Genomic DNA, 19,932 nt, shown 5'->3' on the forward strand with positions numbered 1-19,932 from the left:
GGGGGAAAGAGTAGGAGACTGGAGTGAGAGACAGAGGTGGTGGGGAGAGAGGGAGAGCGCGATACTGATGCGGTTGGACACGGCCAAGCTGTAGGGGAGGAGTCAGTCGCGATGCAGCATACGGATCCAACAACAGCAGTCTCATGCAGTACGAGAGAGAGATCAACGCAGGCGGTGCTGACGCATTTTCTCTGCCTGAAGTAACTACAGAATTTTAATTCCCAAATCCTCTCTCAGATGCCTGCGTGCCTCACATGTACCCTTTGAGTAACTAAAGTCCCTACGCAGAATTCAAGTTTATACGAGCACAGGAATCGTTGTCTAATTTCCCTTTTTTTAAAAAAAAGCAATTGCGCTTGAATATTTTATTTTAACAAAAGGACACCGCGTGTGCGGGGTCACACCATCAGCATGTCCTGGTAAAGGGTCCGCTGAGACTGCGGAAGGAACTGTCCCGGCCTTGGCCGCTTCTCCCTCTGTTTCTGCAAGGCTCAGACCGCTTGGGCAGCTTTGGACCATGTCGTTTGGTGCCAGCCGACCCTCCCCGTCCCGCTAGGGCCATGGGCTGGTGGATACTTCTCTGCTTCGATTCCAGTTCCCCGTTACCCGGCTGTAAATGGAGGAGGAGACTGACACCCGCAAAATTAACAACAGTTTTCTGCGCGACCACAACTATGCAACTGAAGGTATTTAAGCGGGGGGCTGTTAATGTGTCTGCATGCGAATGATGTTCCAGGCCCGCTGCCTTTTGTAAGGCTGCTTGGCATTTGGGACTCTTTGAGGTGGCGGCAGCCCGGACACGAGTTCTGCTGAGGAATTAGATGGAATGGGAAATTGGGTTGGGGGTCCGAACCTTGCCTGCTTGCCCAAAGGAATCCAGGAGGAAGCATCGACAAGTGTTGCTGAGTTAATATTGCGGCGCTGTCCGGCAGTCGGTCAATGAGACCATTCTTTAATATAGAAATTAAATGACTGGATATTTAATGGGAAATGAAGATTTTATTCCCCCCCCCCCCCCACCCTCGTGTGAATGGGCCGCTGTGATTGAAGATCTGCGGTCACGGATGGGGTCTTAACGCACGGATGCCCGAAATGTCCTCGTTCTTGACATCTTGCAAGAGAAAAAAAGAAAGGCGTCATTTCAGTATATGTTCAGCAAACTGCCGGCACTCCATTGAGTGAGCGCAGGAAGCGGCTGTAATGTCAGGCGATGGACCCGTCTAACCACTGTACAGGTGCGACTGTGCCCACGCTGCCGGTACATCCTCCGCTAGCGGTACTGGCTCGATTTCGCGGAACTGTGAGATTGAGTTCTCCCTGTTGCTTATTCGCCATTATGCGGCGGAGAAAGAAAGGTTGATTCACCTTTGCAGATAAATTATCCTTGGCCAAAAAAATATGGCGTTTCGGGTTTTTTAAAAAAAAGCTGTAAATACCTGGTGATCGGCCGGGCGTCTCCCGGGGCTGACCCGTCAGTTTCATGCCTGTGATATTGAAACTTCATTTGCCTTGTATCGTTTAAGCTTATTACCTTTACGCGTTGGGAGATTTTTTTCGGGGGGGGGGGTGGTGTTTGGCGTGTCTTCCTTTTACTGCCATAATTGAAGTCTGTAGATTGGACGCTGAGTTTAGGCGATTTGATCTTTATTAACTCCTGGGGACTGAAATACAAACGAATATTTGCAGTGAGTCGGATGGGGTTTGCGCTGTTCGAGCTCGGGGCCTCGGCCACGGCGCGACCGCTGGGGTCGGTTGAAACGTTGCTCGGGAATGTACTACTGACCGTATGCAGGCAGATACTAGAAATCGGGCGGTGGAGAGAATAGCGGCGAGGTCCGCGCCGCTTCTGTCACCGAGACTTGCTTATTGCTCGCTTGGGCACGCGGCCATTCGATCTTTCCAACAGATGCATTTTGCAACAGTCACTGGAAATGCCAGGATACACTTGAGAAATGGAGTCACGGGTGTCGGTGTCGCTGGATAATATGGCGTTGGGAATTAACATTGTTCTCCGAGGTTGCCCTCGCAATTTGCGAACGTCTCGATAAAATAGCAACATACTGAAAAGTTCGTGGTGAACAAAAATGAGGAATTCCTCGCTGGCAGCGAACGAGGGTCAGTCCCCGCAACCACTGGTCCACTGAGCGACAATGGGGAAGGGAATGCTCTCTCTCGTGTGAAATGCTTCCAGGGAGATCTGCAGCCTGGGTCTTGCACCAGTGCTTCGAAAGGGCGGGGAATTTATGAGTTTGCATGTCTTTTGGCTCATTAAAACGTGTTGGGAGTCAGTGGTGTGGAAGGAGGGGTGGGGGCAGTCTCCACACTGACCTTCCCCTGCACCAGAGTGAAGGCTCAGATGTCCTGCTGCCCGTTAGATCACTGTCATCTCTGGTGCAGGTGAAGAATGGTGCTCTGCTCTTATCTACCCAGCAGCTGAAGAGTCCTGGCCTGTTCTGGATGAATGGAAGGACTATCTGGGAGGTAGGGCAAAGCTCATGGAATTTTCATGGTCCCCTGCTTAAAATGTATTGCAAGTTTAAGAGCCTTTTGTCCCCTAGCGTGTCCCATCAATCCCACTCCCCTCTCCTTGTTTCCCTCTAACATGGCTACTTATTGTGTCATGCACATCCCCGCCACCTTCCTCCATTGCAGAGAAGATTTACAAGGATGCTGCCAGGACTTGAGGAACCTGGTTACAGGGAAAGGTTAAACATGTAAGGACTTTATTCCCTGGAGCATCAGTGAATGAGGGGAGATTTGATAGAGGTGCATAAAATTATAAGGGCTACAGATTAAGTAAATATAAGCAGGCTTTTCCACTTTGGTTAGACGAGACAAGAACTAGACGACATGGATTCAGGATGAAAGGTGAAATGTTTAAAGGGAACTTTAGGAGAACTACTTCATTCAGGGGGCGATGAGAGAGTGGAATGAGTGGAAGTGATGAATTGGCCTTGAATTTGACATTTGAGAAAAATTTGGATAGGAACATGGATGGGAGGGTTATGTAGGTTGATAGCTTGGCATGGATTAGATGGGCCAAATGGCCTTTTTCTGTGTTGTAGTGTTCTATGGTTCTTTGCTAGTTGTATGTTACTAAACTGGGGTGTGGGTAGGGTTATTTACAGCAGCCAATCACATTCCTGGGATTATGGGCAGATACCAGGGCCTCTGGATGAAACCCATATGGACTCTGAGAGACCATGGAAGATGCACCCAGACAGCACCTGAGGTTGAGTTTGAACCCAGGTCACTGGGCTGGTGAGGCAGCTGCATTGACGGCTGTGCCATGTGTAAACTGTTGGGCCGCCCATGGCTGCAGATTTGTTCCTTATGTTGTTGATTCCATGCGTGTAGCTCTGAATGTGGGATCTAGTTACTTGACCAAACAGCCCTGCTAGTTCTGGTGTTCCCCACCTTGACACTGCACCCGTCAAGTTCTTGCCTTCCAATAAAATCACTTCAGCAGGTGGTGGTGCTGTCTCACAGCTCCAGGTACCTGGCTTCAATCCTAGTGTCTGGAGTTTGCATGTTCTCCTTTAGGCTTTCATCCCAACTGGCCACCATAAGTTCTGCTCTGTGAAATTGATGGGCTGAATGGGCTCTTATTGCTTGTGAAAATAAAACCATTATTTTTCTCAAGCCACATGTTTAATGCAAAGTATCAAAATGATAAATGTTGGAGGCTACTTGTTGGTCTTCGAGGATAAAACCAGCACCAATCATTTAAGAGTAATATTATAATTTTTCTGCAATAGTTTCTGGTCGTCATCAAGCAGAGTAGAGACTTTTGGCCCAACTCATCCATGCTGACCATTTTCCTGTATTTGGTCTATACCCTTCCTATCCACGCCTGTATTTGGTCTGTACCCTTCGTATCCACGCCTGTATTTGGTCTATACCCTTCCTATCCATGCCTGTATTTGGTCTATACCCTTCCTATCCATGCCTGTATTTGGTCTATACCCTTCCTATCCATGCCTGTATTTGGTCTATACCCTTCCTATCCATGCCTGTATTTGGTCTATACCCTTCCTATCCATGCCTGTATTTGGTCTATACCCTTCCTATCCATGCCTGTATTTGGTCTATACCCTTCCTATCCATGCTTGTATTTGGTCTATACCCTTCCCATCCATGCCTGTATTTGGTCTATACCCTTCCCATCCATGCCTGTATTTGGTCTATACCCTTCCCATCCATGCCTGTATTTGGTCTATACCCTTCCCATCCATGCCTGTATTTGGTCTATACCCTTCCCATCCATGCCTGTATTTGGTCTATACCCTTCCCATCCATGCCTGTATTTGGTCTATACCCTTCCCATCCATGCCTGTATTTGGTCTGTACCCTTCCCATCCATGCCTGTATTTGGTCTGTACCCTTCCCATCCATGCCTGTATTTGGTCTATACCCTTCCCATCCATGCCTGTATTTGGTCTATACCCTTCCCATCCATGCCTGTATTTGGTCTGTACCCTTCCCATCCATGCCTGTATTTGGTCTATACCCTTCCCATTCATGCCTGTATTTGGTCTATACCCTTCCCATCCATGCCTGTATTTGGTCTATACCCTTCCCATCCATGCCTGTATTTGGTCTATACCCTTCCCATCCATGCCTGTATTTGGTCTATACCCTTCCCATCCATGCCTGTATTTGGTCTATACCCTTCCTATCCATGCCTGTATTTGGTCTATACCCTTCCTATCCATGCCTGTATTTGGTCTATACCCTTCCTATCCATGCATCTGCCCAAATATCTTTTGAACATTGTAATGATACTGATGAGGAGTTTATTGCCATACATATTGTACAATGCACGTATGCAGCAAAATTCTTATTTCTGTTACTTCATCTGCCAGCTCGTTCCAGATATGGACTACCTGTGAGTGAAAAAGTCATTGAATTATATAGCGGTTAAATATGTACAGTTTGTTCTATACTGTATAGGAAGGGTATAGACCAAATACAGGCATGGATAGGAAGGGTATAGACCAAATACAGTTTTGCTAACTAATGCAAAGGATTGTGGGTTGTACCAGAACCTTCTGGCATTGGTGCTCTTGTGCTCAGGATCCCTTTTTTTCTGAGCCAGATAATCCTGGAACGCTGTTGTGAGATAAACAGATGTCAGATCACAAGGGTATTAAAAATGTATGGTTTGTTTTTGTTTTATTACTTTCCAAATCTTTTATTGGATCTACAAACTTTGGTGAGGTGCAAAATCCTGTTCAAGAATTCAATAACACATAAGGGAATGGAAAGATTTAGTATTCAATGGTGGAGCTGGAGGCGAATGTTTGGAAATAGAACTCCAAGGTGAAACTTCAAGAGTGTTGGCAGACTTGGCAATAGTTCAATGAAATTGGCTTGTTTATTTACCCTCACTCTAGTCAAGGAAAAGTGGTCAGTGTCAATCCACTAATATAATGTGCAGATGTGCTTCCATCTCTGAGCTTGTTCATTTGCCACAAAGTTTTGTGGAAGGAGCATCAAAAATGATCAGCACCCACCCAACTAGCATGGTTTCTTAATTATTTCTGCACTCGTCTTCATTTTTTGTAAGAAAAATGGGTTTGAAATTACCTATAAAATTGGTCCAATATTTTTATATTGGTTTTTTACAATATTAAATCACCAAATAGTAATCCCTGTTTCCATCCCAGTTCTTAAAAAAAAAAGAGAAATTTTCAAAATTGTACCCATAAATTTTTTTTTTAATTCTAGAGATAAACCACGTTACCAAGCCCTTCCACATAGAAACATGCACTGCCCAAATACATACAAGTGAACAATTAACCATCTAACCTTGCATGTCTTTGGAAAGTGGTAGGAAACTGAAACACCTGAAGAAAACCCACACAGACATGGGGATAATATGCAAACTCCTTGCAGACTGCACAGATTCAACCCTGGGTCACTGGCACTATAATAATGTTGCACTAACCGCTGCACCCATATAATGTCCACATAAAACTTACAATGCACCAAGTTGCTCAGTTGTTGGGTATATTTTAAGAAGGTCTGACAGCAAAATATGTGTAATCCTTGGTTGACACTATTTATACTTAAGTGGGTTATTCTAAAATCAGAGAACAGATTTCTAGAATGACAGAGCACAGAAGGTCCAGCTCTCCACTCTCTTTTCTACCTTCTCCTGTCAGAACACTATCCATCTTAACCCTCTGCCCTCTCCCCATCACTACTCCGCGTTCTGCCTCCCAAGTGTAACCACCTATTATCTCTTGCTTATTAACCTGCGCAACTCTCCTCTCCCCTTCCCCCCTCACCCCCTCGCCCCTTCCCCTTCTCCCCTCCATCACCTTTTTATTCAGGCATTTGTCCTTATTCCTGAAGAAGGTCTAGGCCTCACTTCTGATGGGTGCTGCATAAGCTGCTGTTTCTCCATCACACCTGTAAATTGCAGAAGGCCCATTGTACCCGTGTCAGCTCTTTGAAAGACCCGTCCATTCCACCCTTGCCCACTGTTTTCCCTAGAGCTCCACAAATCTTTGCTCTTTTAAATATTTACTCTTGACCCTTTAAAAAGTTAATGGCTCTGCTTCCAGTCCTCTTTTAGGGAGCTAATTTGAGCTCAGAGCAACTTGCTGAGTCATCAACATTTTGCCATTCCTCTTATCAAATATTTTAAATCTGAATTCTCCAGCTGCGTGTCTTTCAAGTCTTTGGATGGGAACGGCCTCCTTTCATTTAATCAAGCATGTATCTAAAATACATTTACCTGATTTCATATCCTAATCAATTTAACAGCTTTAAAATAATATAATCTGTATTTCAAAGTACGACATCTTTACAACAGCATTCAGCTTCCCCTGTCTGTCTCCTCAGAACCCACAAAATAATGATGATGTCGTACACATTGTACAATGTACACATACACCAACATTCTTACTTTCTGCAGCCAAAAACATACCTATAAAGAAAAACTATAATAGTAAATTAATTGAATTAAATTAAAATAGTCAATAAATATACAACATTCATAATAAATATTCATGGTAATCCTGGTGCAAAAATGTGATGTTACAATAATGCAAACAGTCCTTTTGTGCTGTCAGAGCAATCCCTGATTAGTGTAACAAGGGGAAGTTCAAGAGCCTGATAGATGTTAGAAATAAACTGTTCTTGAACCTCAAGGTGCTGGTCTTCAGGCCATCTGCCCAAAGGTAGCAGTGAGAAGAGGTTGTGACTGGGGTCCTTTATGTGCTGTTGGCTGCCTTCTTGCAATGGATGGGAGGTCAGGGCCTATGATGGGCCTGTCTATGTTTGCTACCTTCTGATGCCTTTTGCATTCCTGTGCCCTCGAATTACCAAACCAGTCTGAATTAGAGCAGAAGCAAATCATCCTCAGTCCAGAGGGACTGCCCAAGAGGAAGAGGGCATCATGATATTGAGCACAAAATGTGATACTGCAGCCATCCTCGAAGCCAAGTTTTCTGCACAATATAAGTGTTGAATGTTGCTGCATTCTTCAAATTTACATCTCAATATTTAGAACCTTCACCTGAATCACCTTAGGGTCATGTATGACCAGTACTTACATGGAAATGCACTTTTACTTAGAAGAACACAGCCACGATAGAACATTACAGCACAGTACAGGCCCTTCAGCCCAAAATGTTGTGCTGAGCTATGTAAATCCAATCCTTCCCTACCTCACACCCATAACCCTCTATTTTTCTTACACCCATGTGCCTATCTACAATTCTTCTGAATGATTGTCCCTATTGTACCAGCCTCCACCACAATCCCTGGAAATGCATTCCAGGGACCCACTATTTTCTATGTAATATGTCCCTATCTCTGATATCTTCCTAAACTTTCCTCCACTCACCTTAAACTAATGTCCTCTAGTATTTGCAATTGTTACCCTGGGATAAAGGTGCTGGCTGTCCCTCATAATCTTATACACCTCGATTAAGTCACCTCTCATCCTTCTCACGTGACAACCAGAACGTTATTGGTACCTATTGACAAAGAACCTTTAATAAAAAACAATTTTTTTTTGCTGTTTCAGGATTTAGTTAAATGGTTAGGAATTTCATTCAAGCTGATCTATGCCGAAGTTAAGCATGAAATTCAAGAGCATTTTTAAAGTACTTGATATCTAGAGCGCAAGATCAATGGCAACAGCATTAACATGATTTAAGCAGGTTAAAGCAAATCCTTCCTGATCCAGGAGTTTTTCAATGACTCCATCCCCTGGGTAACCATATCATGCACTATGTTGTTTTTATTTTCTGCAAACCAACCCAACTAAGCAATGCTAACCACTGACTGGCATTTTAGAATTAATTTCAAGTTCTAGCATTTTGTCTGTAATTTGCCAACAAGAATAAGACAAGTTTAATGAACAGCATTGTTCCCCACTGGATCTCTCTGACAACTGCCTCTCTGTCCTAGTGTTGGCATTTTAAATTTTTTTTGGCAACCACAGTAATTTAGGCACTTTTGAATATGAAGAACTTTGGCCTATTGGTGGGGTCTTTGATAAAACCATTTGACTTTCAGGCAGAGACGTGTGTCACTTCTTTATGGCTCTGCTTGGATAGGAATATTAATATTGCAAATATTTTCCTTCAAAGTTTCAATACTGGAGGGACCTACAGTTTACCAATGTAACCAGGTCAGGCAGCCTAACTGGTCGATACTAGTACTTAAAGTTGGTTAATATTAGTACATGAGCCTCTTACTAAGTCTAATTATGCTGCCTTTTCTCTTTAATCTCTTTATTACACGTGTTGTTTTGTTATTTGCTTGAATGACTCAGTGTATAAGTGACCTTCACATTCTTAATAGAGGAGTTCACAATTTGGATTGATGACCTCACGTTTATGGCCCCATATTCTTCATTGTTATCTTTGCTATATCAAATGCTTTTATTTTAATGAGATTCACGATTCCTTTATTGTGGTGTAATAAGTGCACAAAATTTCTGAACTTTTGCATACCATAAAGACACACAAAAAGGTGCTTCTAGCCCAACACTGCGACCTATCAGAGAAAGAGAAGCAAAAGAGAGTCCCTTTGGAGACACCGTGTGTCAGGGATTTGCCTCCTGTGCCTCAGTGACCCCTGCCTCAGCCTTGTCTTTGAACAGTTAACAGAGCCACTTGGCCGAGGGTTATGTTACTGAATTGGCAAATGTAAGGCCCGGATTAATCGACCAGGAAATTACTTGAGTTGCATTTCAATTCTCCCATGCACCCATTTGGTTCACTAACGATCTTCAACGAACACAACCTGTCGTTTATGCTTGGGGTCTTTCTGTTCTTTTCTTTGCACCAACATGATTTTTTAAACCAAAAATAGTCTTTATTCACAATAAATTATTTACAAATGGACAACCATTCAAATTCTCTCTGAACACTTAGTTTTGTATCCATACATTTCCATCACTGTACATTGTTACATTAATTTCCATTGAGCAGCATTGTCATCACTGAGGCACCCTGCTGTTACTCTCCTCTGCTGTTTGAGGTGCTTCCCCTCTGTCACAGTGACAGGAGGTCTTAAGAGCAGGATACAGCACATTTAAGGGGAGAGGGCACAGACTGAAATCATAAAATATTTTTTTATATGAAGTCAGTGGGAAAGAGGTACAGAAGAAGTCAACATGGAAGGGAGCCCATAAATTTTGAACAGAACCCTAAGAGGGCCATAGCCATAATAAGGTTGAGAATGGCTGCTCTAGACTGTTGTCCTTTCTCACAGTGTCCTTGCGTTGGCTGGACCAAGCCTCAGTGCATCCCTCAGTATGCACTCCTGCAGCCTGGAATGTGCCAGTCGGTAACATTCCTACAGCGACAAATCTGTGAGCTGAAAGGTATCAGCGGATCCAAAAGCATTTTTCACCAAGTTGATGGTTTTCCAACAGTTCTGGATATCTGTCTCTGTGTGTGTCGTCCTCTAGAATAGCCTGTAAATCAGAGTCCTCTACAAAGAGGTGGGTGACCATCTCCACTCCTGCACAGTCATCTCAGGAACCATATGCATTGTGGGATATGTACCAGTTAAAGGATCTGACTAGGAGGACTCCTCTCACTGTCAGCCAGGCCAAGTCCTGAAGCTTGTTTGAGAGCACTGGTGATGAGGCATTCTGCCAGATGACTTGACGGTCTTTTCCAGGAATTACCCCACCACATCCATCAAGTCCTCATCTCTCAGGGTCTGCAGGATGTTCCAAACTGACCACTGCCTGATGGCCTTGTGGTCAAAGCTGTTTGTTTGGAAAAAATTTCCACAAAGTATAGGTGGTGTGGCAAAGTCCAGCTGACTGGGAGATTGCGCAGCAACAGGGCCTGGCTATTCAACACAACACTTGCAGCACTTTGTGCCCTCATACTTTAATTCCACGCACTGCCTGATACAGCCACATATGAAGGTGGTCATCAGGATGAGGGCCATGACAAATCCTCCCTTTGCCCCATTGTCTGGCAACTTGTATATGTCGACCCTTCAGGTACCTTCCACTATATGAACTGAAAGTCTCCTTTGGTGACTGCCATGGCGGAGGTGTGGGTATCAAAGTACATGTATGATTTATTATTTTCCACTCAGGCTATCTAGAGGCATCGTACTGGACTCCAGCCTCCAGAAGGGTAGAAACCAACACATTTTTAAGTCAAGGATGGACCTACAGTGAACAGGAGTGTTAATTAAAAACCTCAATTTTCCTCCCAGTCATTTTTTGGTATCAAAAAGATATTGGATTAAATGTGTTGGCTCTGCACTTGTCTGTGGATAGGATGAATGCGCAGAAGATGTTTCCAGTGGTAGGGGAGTCTAGGACCAGAGGGCACAGCCTCAGAATAAAAGGACATCCTTTTAGAAGAGAGATGAGGAGAAATTCCTTCAGCCAGAGGGTGGTGAATGTATGGAATTTGTTGCCACAGACGGCTGTGGGGGTCAAGTCATTGGGTAGATTTAAATGGAAGGTTGATGAAACTTGATTAGTGAGGAGAAAGGGGTTGACAGGAAATATACATCAGCTATGATTTGAAAAGACTTCATGGGCCAAATGGCCAAATTCTTTCCTGCACCTAATCCAAATTTTGGGTCCCCACCAACCACCTGGGGTAGCTTTGATGTAGACTCCAGGGAGGCTGCAGGGTGTCACGAGTTGAGGGTCCAGAGCTTCTGACTTATATTTGCAGTCAGATGGCCAGACCAGTTAAATTTCTGATTGGCGGTGCCTACCCATCAGTGTGTGGTTGACCATGGGGGAACTCAGCAATTTTATTGTTGTTCAATGTCATGGGGAAGTGTCTAGACCCTGTCTCTGGTCATTTCTTTGGAACTTGCTCCATTGTGGTCCAAGTATTGTTGCACACAGGAATTGAGTCGTCATTGATTTGAGGGGTTGTGAATGAAGCAGCATGGTGCGTAGTCATCTGCAAACATCTGTCCTCCTGACTTAATGGGAGATAGATCACTGCTGAAGCAGCTGACTCTGATTGGGCTTCTGCCTTGAATTCTGACAGTGTAGTCTTGCAACTGGCAGTCACCACTGTTTTCCTTTTGAATCATAGAACAATACAGCTCAGAAACAGGCACTTTGGCCCATCTAGTCTGTGCAAAACTATTATTCAGTCTAGTCCCATTCACCTGTACCTGGGCCATAGCCCTCCATACCCCTCCAATCCTATGGAAGTTTTTCTTAAATGTCAAAATTGAGCCGACATTCGCCACTTAAACTGGCAGATTGTTTTACTCTCTCACCACCCTTTGCATGTAAAGCTCCCCCTCATGTTCCCCCTAAACTTTTCACCTTTCACCCTTAATCCATGTCTTCTAGTTCTTGAGTCACCTAATCTCAGTAGAAAAAAAAACCTGCCTGCAGTATTGGACTTGGCTCTAACCAGAGAATTTGCCGCTTGATTCCACTCAACTTCAGTTTTACGAGGTCCCCACATTTAGACCATAAGATCTGGGAGCAGAATTAGGCTGTTCAGCCCTTCTAAGTCTGCTCCACATGCTTAACATCCTGGGTGGTCACTCTCACCTTGCCATTGGGATTTAGATTTTCTTTTAAGCCATACTTGAACAAAGTTTGTCATGAGGTGTGAAACAAGGCAGTTCATTGAACAAGGCTTGTTGGCTCCAATAGTATCTTTTTGCTGTTGAACGGTGGAAGTCGCTGGTAATCAATCAGCTGTGCCTTCATGGGCAGTCTTCCTCCCATCTAGCCATCCTGGACTGCACTGGAAGCTCTTGATGCACAGATTGGCAGATCCAAAACTGAGCTATGTCAGGACTCATGGCCTTTGGTTGCTCTAATTTTTCCCATCCTTCACTGCTGTCACGTGAACCAGCCAGATTGTCTGGAGATTGACTTCTCTGCAGGTGAAGGAATCATCCACATTCTACTTCTGGGTGAAGGTGGATTCACGTGCTTCAGTTTGTCTCCAACCTGCACACTGGGGTCTGCCACTGTTTGAAGATGGAGCTGTTCATGGAGCTAACACTTGCTTTTAATTGTTCACCATCATTTCATACCAGCACGTGGCTTTGAATAGTTACTATCTATCTACTTTTTATATTTATCGTCTTTTTCATTCAATTAATTATACTAGTTTAGTAAGTTTTGTTTTACAAAGTACCTGTTCATCTGCAAGCTGACAGCACTACTCCAAAGCAAATACATATCTTTTCTTGGGCAGTTAGCACAGCACTATTTCAGGACCATCGACCTGGGCTCGAATCGACTGCTGTCGGTAAGGGCTTTGTATGCTTCCCCTTGGCCTGCATGGGTTTCATCCCAGTTCCAAAGATGTATGGGGTTAGTAGGGTAATTGGTCACATGGGTGTAATTGAGTGGCTGGAAGGTGGGGGGGGGGGGGTTAATGTGCTGTGACTCTAAATTAAAATAAGGAGAAGCTGATCAAGGTGGTTTTTGTCGCCAAGGTCAACCAAGTCTTGGGTCAATTAGAAAGGAATTGTTTTTGTCAAGAAAAGCCTTTATTGGGTGGCCTGTGCTTGTAAATATCTGGTTGCAATGTAGCAGCAATTGTCTGGTTTATTTCTGCTTCTTGAACTTTAAAGCACCTCCTCTCCTGTCAATCCACTGAGGATGGGAAAGAGTCATTGGAAAATGATTTTGCTTGCTATAAATGAAGAAGAGAATCAAAATGCTCTACAAACAGATCTTTAATAGACACTTCTTCCCACCTAAATTATAATATTGATAAAGCTTTGCCTTTAACAACCTTGGATTGCTTCAACCTCTACAACCCTTGATGGACATTTGAAACATTTCTTATTGTTGCAATGCAAAAAATGCAGTGGAGACATGAAAAATGTTGAGTGAAAGTCACCCACTGCAACTCTGGTTGATGCTGTAAGAGCTTGATTGAGTTTGTCTGCATTGCATCATTCTGTAAGTCTTCAACCACTTGAGAGGTGTTCACCATCCATTGCATATTTAGGACATTTCAGAACCTCATCAAATTATCTTGCCACTACAGCTTGGACATAATGTTTCCCTCAAGTGAAGAGACACTGAATTTTATATTTTGGGGTTAACTTTTGTAACCAGCACGATTTCCTTCTTTTAGAGTAATGTTTCCCTTGGTGGAATTTTTGAAAATGACATTGAAGGGCGATTTTCACTTTGCGAGATTTTTCTTGTGGGTGGTTGAGCTTTGACAGATTTGTGGAGCTGGATGAAAGATTTCACTCCCTGGAATGCTCAGGGAACTTGTGTAGATTTTAGTAGGCCCCATGGAGTTGGACATCTTTCTACATAATTGGGAAGGCAAAGTAGCTTCTGCCTCCAAATTTCCAAGTCTACTTTCCAATGTGTGTTGGTCTGTTGGTTATGATTGAATAAAATCTGGCACTGGCATGGAGTGTGCAACCTATTATACTTGGCTTTTAGCATTTGTACTGTTAAATGAAGTGCAGATATTACTTCTCAGGACTATGCAGAGATATTATCAGAAAATCATTCTTCATATGATTATATGGGAAGGATCCCCTCTCGCAGACTGAATAATGCATGTGTTCCAAGGCAAAAACAATGAGAACATATGGAACAAAGTGTTTAATGTTGCCTTCTGCATATGGATTGGGCTCATTCTGAAGGAGGAGCCTGTTTAGACCAGACCCAGTTTTCATCTGTAAAGTCCTGGAACCTGGAATACTGAGTGTGCAATCTGTGTGGATGTGGCAAGCACCAGATAAGGCCAAACATAATCTGCTGGAGTAGGCCAAAAATGGAGGAGCAGCATCACTGAGAGAAAAAGAATGGTCAGGGGTTCAAAACACAATTCTTCATCAAGGCTGAGGAAATCTAATATATAAGGTTGGCTAAAGGTGACCTGGCCTCATAGCACTTTTTTCTGTGAACTCAATAAATGCTACATTTGCATTTACACCTCCTCTCCCGCCATTACTGGGGGGGGAGGGGGGGGGGTCCCAAACAGACCTTCCAAGTGAAGCAATACTTTACTAGTGAATCTGGAGGTGTTATTTACTGTATCAGGTGCTCCCTAAGTGACTTCCTCTACATTGGCAAGACTGGATGCAGACCTGGAGATTGTTTCGTTGAACTCCTTCACTCTGTCTGCTGTTAGAGCAACAAACTCCGAGCAGCCAACTGGTTCAATTTCACATGCTATTGCCATACTGACATGTTTGCACAGGGCCTCATGTACTGCCAAATCGAGGCCACACACAAATTGGATGAACAATACCTTGCATCCGGTCTCGTCAGCAGTGTAGGTCCTATCAGTGGCCACTGGCAAGCCCTGGCCCCACCGGATGGAGAGTCAGTACCAAACAGCGCAGAGATAGATCACTCCATACCCCAGCCTCCACTCCCAGCACCTGCTCCCTCATCCTATCAGCAACTGGGAAGAGGGGAGTGAAGGGTGGGATGGGGAGGAGCAGAGCTGTGGGCCCCCTGGCTTCACCTTGCTGCAGGGGGCAGCTTTGCATCGGGTCGCTTCTCGTATCACATGCTCGGCTGTGGACATATCTGCAGAAACAAAACCCTTAATTCCCCTATGATGCAAAAATCTATCTTACTGTATCAGAGTCACTTTATTTGTCACTTCCATACCGAAAGCATTAAAATGAAACATCGATTTCTCCAATTTCCATTACCTCCCTCCACTGTTGTCTCTCCTTTTTCCCTATCCCTTTCCTCCAGCTCCACATCCCTTTCCCTTCCTTCTCCTATCAGAGGCCAATCCACAGGTCTCTCACCCTATCACCTCAGCTTGTTTCCTCTTCTACCCTCCCACCTATATCCACCTTACCTGTTAGTTGTGTTCCTCCCCTCTCTCCTCCTCCTTTTTATTCAGGCGTTTGCCTGTTTTTTCTTATACCCGATGAAGGGTCCAGTTTAAAATGATAGTTACCCTTTACTTCCTATGGGTACAGCGTGACCTGCTGAGTTTCTCCAGCAGGTTTGTCCTATTGCAGATTGTGTTTGTCTTTATGATAGAGGAATTAGAGGATATGGGGAGAAGGCAGGTAGGTGGAGTTAGGTCATAAATTAGATCAGCCATGATCGTATTGAATGGTGGAGCAGGCTCGATGGGCCATTTTTGGCCTACTCCTGTTCCTACTTCCTATGTTCCTATGTTTCAGATTCCAGCATCTGGAGTGTCAACAGATTTAGCCATTATTCTCCCAGCTCCTTGTATCCTCCCACATGCTGCAATTAAGACTTATTACCTTGCCTTCTATTTCTTTGCTACAGTGTAGTTCCCATGAAGTGCCCCAGTCTGCCTACCTTTCTGAAGTCTTCACTCTTCAATGCTTGTTAACTCACTGGACACAACTCTCTATTTTGGGAAACGGGTCTTAGTTTCTACAAACAAAAGTAGGAGTTTCTTTTCCACAGGTTTCTGTCCTTCCTGATCTTGTCTTGCAACACCTGTATATGCTGGTAGCATGAGCAGAGGGCAAATTCTTGTTTGTAATATTTACATCAGGGGCAGCCTAACTTGGTTAATGTAAGACCCACATATGATAAACTTCAGATGTTTGAGTCACAAGATGTAAAAATATCATAAATATGTTTTTACTCTTACATGCAGATTTTGTTGCAAAACTTTTATATAAATATTAAGAAATACATGTACATAATATTTATTCATGTATGTAGTTTATACTGTTGATTTGTATTCGTTTCAATAATCAAAATGTACACATATACATAGCAAGTATTTTCAAACTCTTTACATATATTTAAGATAGATTTTTGCATCGTAGGGGAATTAAGGTTTTTGTTTCTACAGATACTTGTCCATAGCCGAGCACGTGATACAAGAAGCGGCCCGATGCAAAGCTGCCTCCTGCAGCAGGGTGAGGCCAGGGGGCCCACAACTCTGCTCCTCCCCATCCCACCCTCCACTCCCCTCTTCCCAGTTGCTGGTAGGATGGGGGAGCAGATGCTGGGAGTGGAGGCTGGGGATGGAGTGATCAAATCTCTGCACTGTTTGGTACTGACTCTCCATCTGGTGGGGCCTGGGCTTGCCAGTGGCCACTGACAGGACCTTCACTGCTGCTGCCAGCACCAGTTCTGTCCTGGCTAGGAGGTCCTCATTGGGGACCCCCTCAGCCTCTCCTCCCTGTCATCTTGCTTCCCCCCCTGCCAGAGTGCCTGGAGAGGCACACCGCCTCTGGAGCAGGACATGCCTCACTGGAGCTCTCCTGTCCCAGCCCCTAATTTCCAACCTCTGTGGCTGCTCCCTGCAGTGGACCCTCAGCTTTGCCCGACTCTCCTACCACACACCCAACTTTGGCAATGCACTTTTGTGATGTGACCTGGCCCAAGCGAGGAGAATGTTACTCCAGCATGCGCTGCTCACTCCACTCCTCTGCAGTGGCATTCCTCCAGTGCCCACTCCCTCTTTCCTCTCCTTGTCACACAGCCTGGGCTTTCTCTGTCCCAGGACCCCCTAGTCTGGCTACAGGGATTTGGGGTGTCCCAGGGCGGCTTTGGGACTGCTGGTATCTCCTCCAGCTAACGTATTTCCGCGAGCCGCACATTACATTTCAAGGAGCCGCATGTGGCTCGTGAGCCATGGTTTGGCCACCCCTGTTTTAATACATTTTCACATACTCACACACACACTCTATCTCATTCTCTCTCTCTCTCTCTCTCTCTCTCTCTCATACACACACACACATTCTTTCACTTGCATACATTCTCTCACTTACACACATATATTCTCACACACACACACATTCTCTCTCACACATTCTTTCATACACACAAATATACAAGACACATAAAGAAGCACATAGATGGATGTGCGCACGCCCACATGTGGGGGTGTGTGTATATTAAACAGAAGGTTTGCCATGTACCTACATTATGATGTATGTTAATTTTAAATATATATTTTAAACAAATATAGACATTTATTGCATATAAATATGTATATTTATAAATGTACATGTACATATATATATGTGTATATACAAATATCTAAATATATATATTTATATGTAAAATTAATTTTGATATTCAGCAAGTCAGGTAGCATTGCTGACAAGAGAGAGCTAAGAATTTGGATCTATGACCTGGCCTTTGATCTCTGGACTTGACTATTGCCATGCACTTTATGTTTCCCCTTCTACCCTCTGCATGCAACCTTTTGAAACAGACTGCAATGGGCAGCCCCTCTTAAATTGTGCAACTTGCACAAGAAAGCAAGGACCAATTTCAACTGATTATCTCCCATCCCTCTGCAGCTCAGTGAAAGTTGCTCGTTCTTCATCCCCTGAATTGTATTTGGTGAGAGTAACTTCTTGCATCTCCCCAGTTCACCAGCATTTATATTCATCAGTTTGTCGCTCAGCCCGATTCTCTTTCCTAACTGCATTTTCTTCGGTTTCCACTCTTCCCCAACTCAGGAACCTCAAAATAAATGGAGCAGAAAGTACATTTAAGGCTTATGCACAACATATCTTTAATCAGTGCTTACGTGAGTGTCTGGTTGCCATATTAGCTTCCATCTGCTGCTGGCTTTGATTCTCAACCTCAGTAAATTGGTGTGCAGTAAGGTTGTCTCATGGGAACAACCTTCTGAAGTTTAAATCCTTGCTGATTAATTTCTATGAGCAATCACAGCAGCCTGGTTCGAACTGCTGCCTATCAAAAATTGCTTGGATAATTGCCACAGCAGTGGACCTCGATCAGAGGGGTTTAACTTCTCCTCAGTGGCGGCACCTCCACTCTGTGTGTGGGTCTAAACCGGAGCTCATTGTAGCCAACCGTTTCAACTCCCCCAACCACTCCTGCAGTGACATGTCTGTCCTTGGCCTCATCCATTATCAGGGTGAGGTAGCACATAAACTTGGGCAACAACACATATTTCTCTTGGACAGTCTTAAACCCAATGATATGAACACAGTAACTCCCAACCTCATCTGATTCCACTGTTTCCATTTCTTCTTTACCTACTTATGTACTCTTTTCTTTCTCTTTCTCTCTCTCTATAGCTGTTCTCCCCTGCCCTTTTCTAATGGTTTCTCCCACTATCTGTCTCTCCACCTCCCACATATACTCTATCAACTCTGAACCCTCCCCCAGCTTCTTCCACCTTTTTATATGTAATTTCACCGTTTTTTTTTTTCGTCATTTTGATAAAGCATCCCGACCTGAAATGTTGACTGACTATTTCTACCCATGGATGCTTGCTGACTAGATGAGTTCCTCCCACAGTTCTAAATTGGGGTTAAGTTTGTTTCAGCAGCCTGCTTTCTGATAAGAATTTTGGTGCATTGGGACTCCTGGTGTACATCCAAAAAATCAAATTTTTAGATGTGCACCAGGCACGATCTGACCCACAAAACTTGCCCAGATCAGAGAGCTGCCTGGAAACTCTCCATTGGTTGTAGAGCACCACGTGTTTGCTCTCGATGATGTAAATGAATAATCATCCACCTGAGAGAAAAATCATCTGGGTGGAAAAGGGCAGGCCGACCAATATGTTGTCCCCTCCAACTAGTTACACTGAGAGCTTTCCAACATGGAAACAGGCCTTTCAAGCTCTTGCTGACCAATTTGTCTACCCATGTTAATCCTGTTTGCCTGCATTCAGCCCATATTCCACTCACCCTTTTCCTATCCATGTACCTGTCGAAAGGTATTAGAATTGCACCTACTTCTACCACTTCCTCTGGTAGCTTGCTGCATACACTCACCACCTTCTGAGTGAAGAAGGCACCTCTCAGGTCTTTCTCTTCTCCCCTCAAGCCTCTAGTTTCAGGTTCTTCTAACTCTGATGGTAAAGGCTATGACTATGTAGTTTATCTACATCCCTTGTGATTTTTAAAACCTCCATAAGGGCCCCTTCAGGTCTCTGATACTCCAGGGAAAACATCCATTCCCTCCTTGTAACTCAACTTCGCTAGATTTGGTAACATTCTTGTGGATCCTTTATAATAAAATGATATCTGTCCCAGAGCATGTTAGCAGGAACTGCCCCACTAATCCTTTTGACCCAATCTCACTCGATCAAAGAACCTTTATCCGACCCACCCCTCTCATTGCCTTCTTTGCAGTTTATCTCTTTCTCTGATTTTATTTCAGTTTTTCAGCATCTGCAGTTTTTTTTTGTTGATCTTTTTCAAGACCAGTTTCCTTGTGTTCCTCCTCCTCCTGAAGCCGTTGACTGGGGTAAAGCCTGCAAAGCCGACCTCTGGTCGGTCGTGTGCCTCAGCTGCAGCAGTAGTGTCGGGCTGAGTCACCACTGAGATTTGAGCAGATTTTTAATTAAGTGAGTGGATCTGAAATCAATGCATAGCTGTTGAGACTATCCCATCCCAATGTGTGTTCAATTTCCAATTCATTCAATGCATGCTCTTCTGTTCCAACTACAGAGAGCGAGACATGGGGTAGCACAGTGGTTCACCCGATGCCTTGCAATCGGAGCAAACCTGGTT

The 19,932-nt window shown here is 44.1% G+C and overlaps 1 protein-coding gene across 2 annotated transcripts in view; it reads left to right on the forward strand.

Annotated features, from left to right (window-relative positions):
* The first annotated feature begins 219 nt into the window (after window positions 1-219).
* Window positions 220-19,932, forward strand: part of LOC138743494 (serine/threonine-protein phosphatase 2A 55 kDa regulatory subunit B beta isoform) — a 220,026-nt gene continuing 200,313 nt past the window's right edge. Inside the window, exon 1 of one of the 2 annotated variants that reach the window (XM_069898969.1) lies at window positions 220-686. In XM_069898969.1, the coding sequence (XP_069755070.1) occupies window positions 617-686 (70 nt within the window). In that variant the 5' untranslated portion in view covers window positions 220-616. The remainder of the gene's footprint in view (window positions 687-19,932) is intronic. The other variant, XM_069898972.1, reaches the window with a different exon arrangement.

Source organism: Narcine bancroftii, chromosome 9 (assembly GCF_036971445.1).
Source record: "Narcine bancroftii isolate sNarBan1 chromosome 9, sNarBan1.hap1, whole genome shotgun sequence".
NCBI lineage: Eukaryota > Metazoa > Chordata > Chondrichthyes > Torpediniformes > Narcinidae > Narcine > Narcine bancroftii.